The following is a 7,039-nucleotide window of genomic DNA, read 5'->3' as shown; positions in this document are numbered from 1 at the left end:
GAAATGTTTTTCTCAGACAGGGATTGCTGTGTGCCGGTGAAATGTTTTTCTCAGACAGGGATTGCTGTGTGCCGGTGAAATGTTTTTCTCAGACAGGGATTGCTGTGTGCTGGTGAAATGTTTTTCTCAGACAGGGATTGCTGTGTGCCGGTGAAATGTTTTTCTCAGACAGGGATTGCTGTGTGCCGGTGAAATGTTTTTCTCAGACAGGGATTGCTGTGTGCTGGTGAAATGTTTTTCTCAGACAGGGATTGCTGTGTGCTGGTGAAATGTTTTTCTCAGACAGGGATTGCTGTGTGCCGGTGAAATGGCAGCCCGCTGACTCTCATCAGTTGGCTGGCTCCCTGCGGCAGTGTGAGCCCTCAGAGCCTTCTGAGTCGATGGGATGTGACTGCCCTGTGGAGGTGAATGCCAGCTGTGCAGCGAGACCCTTTAAGCTACCCTCCAGCTAAACGTCAGACCAGACTAAACCAACCAGGGCCTGTCCCCTGGACCCTCCGCTGGCCTGGAGACAGGTCACAGTCAGGGCGCTGAGGTCAGCTAGGGGGGCATTATGAATTCAGTTCTGGGCAAGTCCGCGGGGCTAGAGATGTTACCTGGTGGAGGTGGGAGGGCATCACGTCGGAAGGACAGGGTTCTTAAAGGTGATGTGTATAACCATACTGAAGAGACAGTCAGCAGGTAGGTAGGAGGTGAGGAAGACCTGTGGGTCCATGAGATGTTTCCGTATTTCATGTTCAATATGTGAAAACATGTTTTCACTTTGTTATTATGGGGTATTATGTGGAATACATCCAAATGGATTAAATCTAAATAATAAATGTTGAATTCAGGCTGTTACAACAAAATATGGAATAAGTCAAAAGAGGTATGAATACCTCTGAAGGCACAGCAGGTGCTGGATCTTCTCTAGTGTGTGAGAGGGTGTCGTCAACTGCACACAGATTACTTGTGTGTAGTGGACAGTGTGTATGGGAAGGGTCTTACTTGAGTGAGAGGGAGAAGTCGTTCTTGCTGGTCTCACTGTTCCTCACCAGGTAGCTGGCCTCCTTACACAGCCTCAGCAGAGACTCTGCATCCGTCCTGCTGATCGCTCCATGGTACCAGCTACAGGGTGGAGAGAAGAGGGAGGATATAGCAGAGTTTCAAGTGGAGAAGGTGTCTCATCTAACATCAAAAGACAATCAAATATCTCCACAGCTGTACCTCAGAAGAACCAACACCAAATCCATAGAGAGAATCATAGGAATAGAATGACTAGTCATTATAATTCTGTGGATGGAAAGACGGTAGGGGAGGATAACTTACAATTGGCTCTCCAGGGACATGGAGGGGTCAATGCGTTCCCCCAGAGCAGCACTGCAGTGGTCCAGAGAGGTCATCTTGGTGTTGACCAGACAGCAACTGGAGTGGATGCGGGGTGGACGCCCTCCTTTACCCTCCCTGGTGGGCGACATTCTGGACTTCTCCGCCCCTTCAAACTGGACTGTAAATGAAGGAGACACAGCCAGATATGAGCATCACAATACAACAGCATCTCAATAGAGACGTCCTGGAGACGTTTCAAACATCAGCCTTGGAACACTGGACACCCCGCCTCAGTTTCTGTATAAAGCTAAGGGACGGGCGTCGAGAAATGGAACCACTCAAATTCATAGAGCTATGGATGCAAGGACAGACCATCTATGATATCATAATTACAGTTTTAACCATGTTTTGAGGCTATTCAGTGTTTGTTTACATAGTTTGTAAACAGAGTAAAAAACAAGCTGATATTTTGGAGCCTGATGGGGTACGACAGCTGAACTAAGCTCATGACACATTTACAAGTTATATTGTTCAAGAATCAATGGGTATATCTCATGACATTATAAGTCTAAAATGGAAGTAGCAACTAAGGATTCTAGCTTCAACAATCTGACCATTGAAATCCATCTTGTGTTTCCTGCACTCATCAATTATAAGCAATGCAATTAAAGTGGCGTTGAGTTCAGAGAAGCATGTGCTCAAAACATCAGGCATATCTGTGAAACACTGGGACGCTGTGACTTCATTTCCATGATTCCTCCTGGTCTTTCCCGGCTTGTTTGCGCTGTCCTGCAGTGAGACGTGTTAATGAGAGGAGACAGCCATGCCTCAGTGTTTAAACACACACCGCACCACTCTGTACAATACATCACCCTCAAGGAACTTCACAGATGAAGGCAGAGCGAGACAGAAATCAATCCAGCCACACTGTGTACACAATGCCAGACAGGAGGGAAAACACAACATGCACAAACTTGTCCAGGTTAATCATTGAGCCAGGCCTTGAAAAGTGCCAAGGTCAACAACTAGAGAATAGACAGGCTCCTTTGGAAGTTGGCACTTCTCAGGGCTTTGCTGCTCGGCCTGATGGGGGATCGGAGGTGATCCATCCAAATCGTGACACGACCCTGACAGAGTTAGAGATGTGCTTTTAGACCAAACAGAAACAAGCTACTCAATCTCCCTATTTACACAGTCTGATGTGAGAGGGAGGGGACCAGGAGTAGAAGTTGAAACCTCAGAACTTCCTGGTAGTGGTCAGTGGTCAGAGACACTGGGCTGTTTTACTCCACAGGTCATTTCTGTAGTTGATGTCACACCATCCTTTGGAAAGAGCCCCATCTCCAGTTGCCTTCGCTTGCTAACCCCAGCAATAAACTGAGGTCACCCTTCAACATCAAACACATTACCAGTCTGTCACTGACAGAATGTTGAAGACCGCTTTAGGGCTTCAAGAGGAGTGGAGCAACATCAAACGTGGAGCCTCTGATGAAGGCAGTTCATTTAGCATACTCTTAGTTGTGATTGCATGCCCCCCGCCACCACTCATCTCAAGGGCTAATCTCACTCCAGGCCTGGGTTTAACTTCACTGAGTGGACATAGCTCCTCCAGACAGACAGACAAGAGCCGCTGGAATCACAACATGTCAATGGAGAGGGGTGGAATAAGCTTGTCTAGTCTAGACCACACCTCCAGTCAAAGGATAGCGTTTCACTTTCTGTAAAGCTATTGTAACATTGAGAGTCCTTACAGTCCTTCCACCATTATACACTGAACAAACGTATCAAACACAACATGTAAAGTGCTGGTCGCATGTTTCATGAGCTGAAATAAAAGACCCCAGAAATGTTCCATACGCACAAAAAGCTTATTTCTTTCAAATGTTGAGCACAAATTTGTTTACATCACTGATAGTGAGCATTTCTCCTTTGCCAAGATAATCCATCCACCTGTCAAGTGTGGCATATCAAGAAGCTGATTGAACAGCATGATCATTACACAGGTACACCTTGCGCTGGGGACAATAAAAGGCTACTGTGCAGTTTTGTCACACAGCAAAAGTCTCAAGTTTTGAGAGAGTGTGCAATTGGCATGCTGACTGCAAGAGTGTCCAACAGAGCTGTTTCCAGTGAATTGAATGTTAATTTCTCTACAACAAGCCACCTCCTATTTCATTTTAGAGAATTTGGCAGTACGTTTAACCGGCCTCACAACCACAGACCCCATGTAATCACGCCAGTCCAGGACCTCCACATTTGGCTTCTTCACCTGCGGGATCGTCTGAGACCAGCCACCTGGACAGCTGATTAAACTGTGGGTTTGCACAACCAAATAATTTCTGAACAAACTTTCAGAAACCGTCTCAGGGAAGCTCATCTCATCATCCTCACCAGGGTCTTGACTTGACTGCAGTTCGCTGTCGTAACCGACTTCAGTGGACAACTGCTCACATTCGATGGCCACTGGCACGCTTCATGGCTGAATCCCAGTTTCAACTGTACCAGGCACATGGCCGACAGCGTTTATGGCGTTGTGTGGGCCAGCGTTTTGCTGATATCAACATTGTGAACAGAGTGCCCCATAGTGGCAGTGGGGTTATGGTATGGGCAGGTATAAGTGGCGCACAACAAACACAATTGTATTTTATCGATGTCAATTTGAATGCTCAGAGATACCGTGACGAGATCCTGAGGCCTATTGTCGTGCCATTCATCCACCGCCATCACCTCATGTTTCAGCATGATAATGCACGACCCCATGTCGTGAGAATCCGTACATCATTTCTGGAAGCTGAAAATGTCCCAGTTCTTCCATGGTCTGCATATTCACAAGACATTGGCACATTTGGGATGCTCTGGATCGACGTGCACGACAGCATGCTCCAGTTCCCGCCAATATCCAGCAATTTCGTACAGCCATTGAAGAGGAGTGAGACAACATTCCATAGGCCACAATCAACAGCCTGATCAACTCTATGCAAATTAGATGTGTCGCACTGCATGTGGCAAATGGTGTTCACACCAGATACTGACTGGTTTTCTGATCCATGACCCTACTTTTATTTTAGGTGTCTGACCAACTGATGCATATCTGCATTCCCAGTCATGTGAAATCCATAGATAAGGGCCTAATTAATTTATTTCAATTGAAGGATTTCCTTACATGATCTGTAACTCAGTAAAATCGTTAAAATTGTTGCATTTGTTTATATTTTATGAATCAATAAATGTAGATGTCTTCTAGAAAACAACCTCGTGTAAATGCCTGACATGCACAACTAGAAGCAATTAACTCTGCCTGATGCTAAGCTACATACTGAACAGCAGAAACCTATTCTGAGCATCACTGAAGCATGCACAGCATGTGCCTACCACTGGAAAAAGCTACATCATACATACATGATCATGGTGTTCCACCAGTGACCACCAGGGGCTCCCCTTAACCTAATTTCTATTGTTCATGTGAATAAGTATTTATTTTATTTAATAGAATAAGGCTTCATTTAAACAGGCAGCCCAATTCTCATGTTTTGCCCAGATAATTGGCTAAAGATCTGACTGGTCAAAATACCAATTTGTGCCAAAAAAACAAAAAACAAATCTGAATTGGGCTGCCTGTGTAAACACAGTCCCATGGCTTGGCTATACAAAATGATAATGATACAGTTTATAGCACGAATACATAGTTGAGTCTAAAGGTGACACACATTGTACAGTATAAATGAGGCAAAATTATTTGCTTTGCTAATCTCCATTGTTAAATAAAAGTCAAATATGGAGGATATATTCTCACAAATCGGTTTCTGTAAACCGTACAAGTCTGATCCATATATGTTTAATGTATGTGTGAGAGATAGGGTTTCCATGGAGACTGACCGGGTGGGAAAAGATGCGTGTGTGCAGCCCCTCACCCTGTCAGCCAGGACACAGCCAATCTGTAGCTCTGCAGCAAACCTTCCCCTGAGTGTACGTCTGTGCAATAATGTCACAGGAGGAGACAGCAGGAGAGGGACTGCTGTAGTCTATATATTGTGTTTCCTCTTTAATGAAACAAAACCCTATCTCTATAAAAAAATAAATGTCCGCTGTATCTCTGAAACAGTGGAGGCTACAGAGGGGAGGATGGCTCATAATAAATGGCCGGAACGACATCAAACACCTGGAAGCCATGTGTTTGATACCATTCCACTAATTCCGCTCCAGGCTTTACCATGAGCCCGTCCCCCCCAATTAAGGTGTCACCAGCCTCCTGTGCTCTGAACGTATAAGTGTGTGTGTTGGTGTGTGCTATATGAGTGTGTCAGTATGTGTTTGTGAATGTCAGAGTATTATCAGAACACGAGGAGTTCCCATTTGAGGAAACTTTCGGTCAGCTATTTGTCATCACTGTGGCAGACAGAACACGTCCTTGATGCTATCAGCTATCACATACCAGTACATGACATTGGCAAATGTCTGTCTCCATTCCAGGTCTACGGCTATGAAGGAATATGAACCAACACTAAAGTCTGTTATTATTGGTTTGATGGTGATAGTTTAGACTGACGTTCACCTGAGCCCTATTCAGAGCTCTCAATCCCACTGTAATTATGCCTAATACTAATTCCTAAACACCTCAATTAAACTCTGACATCTACAGTAACATCAGATCCACGAGGAACCAGCTCAGTGTGATTAAACGATTGTTCTTGCTTTTGACTCCACCTCGGCAGAGTGAATGGCAATCCTCAGCGGCATTCACCACTCAACCTCTACCGTCAGAACAGGCCTTTTCAGAGGCAACGCAGACAGCTTCAAAGAGGCATTACTAAAGGAGTGAGCCACTAACAACAACAAAAAAAGCGACCATTTTATTTGTTTGAGTGTGAAGAGCATGTGTCTTCTATGATTGCCAACCGTCTCACCCCACAATAGCTGGAGCTGCAGCGGTATTATAGTTTGGCTGTTTCCTGGCAATACGTAGCCCAAACTTATTCCCTTTCATTCTCCACTGCTCACACTCAGGACGGACAAGAGGAGGTTGAAGAGAGGATTGGCACACAGGTAATGAGCCCTGGGGGGCAGTTAGAGTGATGGGAAGGACCCACGCGGACGCACACACACACCATTCTGTGTGTGTGTCTGCCAGCCTGTCTACACGACCTGTATTGTGGCGTGTAAAGCAGAGCAAATGGAATCTAGGTATCAGATTGAACTGTCAGGCAGACGGTGATGGATGGTTGAAGGGCCCACCCTCTCCAGCCTTCCACCTATCTCTACAGGCTCCCAACAAAACACAGGCTGCAGGGATGGAGGGAGGGAGATGGAGAGAGGGAGCTGATTGGCCACAAAGGGTCAAAGGGACATCTAGAGAGGACCAGAACATGCCTAGACCAAAGCAGAGCCGAGATAGAGCGACGAAGGAATCCAGCAAGCTGAAAACCACTCGCTACTTCCTCCTCTCACTGAGACAACCACCCACCTTCCACACAGCACATTTACTAATTAAGCCAGCTAATTCATTCTCATTTACTAATGGTACTTCCATCAAAAGAGTGAGTTCACTGGTCAGTGGGGAAAGCTGGAGATCTACTGCTGTATTATAGGGTTACAATTAAGATTTCCAGCTTGACGTGTGAAATGATTAACAGGTTTGAAGGCTCATTGAAATGCATGGCACATTGTGAGCATCAAACCATAAAACCATACAAGGCCATGGGAGAGAACGAGCAGCTTGTAAAACCCCTGCTTT

General features: G+C 45.6%; 1 protein-coding gene across 5 annotated transcripts in view; it reads right to left on the bottom strand.

Annotated features, from left to right (window-relative positions):
- LOC124033806 (SH2 domain-containing adapter protein F-like) overlaps nt 1-7,039 on the bottom strand; it is a 126,669-nt gene that overhangs the window by 17,836 nt on the left and 101,794 nt on the right. For all 5 annotated transcript variants that reach the window (XM_046346142.1, XM_046346145.1, XM_046346144.1 and 2 more), the window contains 2 exons: nt 1,309-1,486; nt 988-1,107 (listed from right to left, as the gene is read on the bottom strand). In XM_046346142.1, coding sequence (XP_046202098.1) covers nt 988-1,107; nt 1,309-1,486 — 298 coding nt within the window. The remainder of the gene's footprint in view (nt 1-987; nt 1,108-1,308; nt 1,487-7,039) is intronic.

This window comes from Oncorhynchus gorbuscha, linkage group LG04 (genome assembly GCF_021184085.1).
Source record: "Oncorhynchus gorbuscha isolate QuinsamMale2020 ecotype Even-year linkage group LG04, OgorEven_v1.0, whole genome shotgun sequence".
NCBI lineage: Eukaryota > Metazoa > Chordata > Actinopteri > Salmoniformes > Salmonidae > Oncorhynchus > Oncorhynchus gorbuscha.
This window is presented reverse-complemented; position numbering and strand designations above follow the sequence as displayed.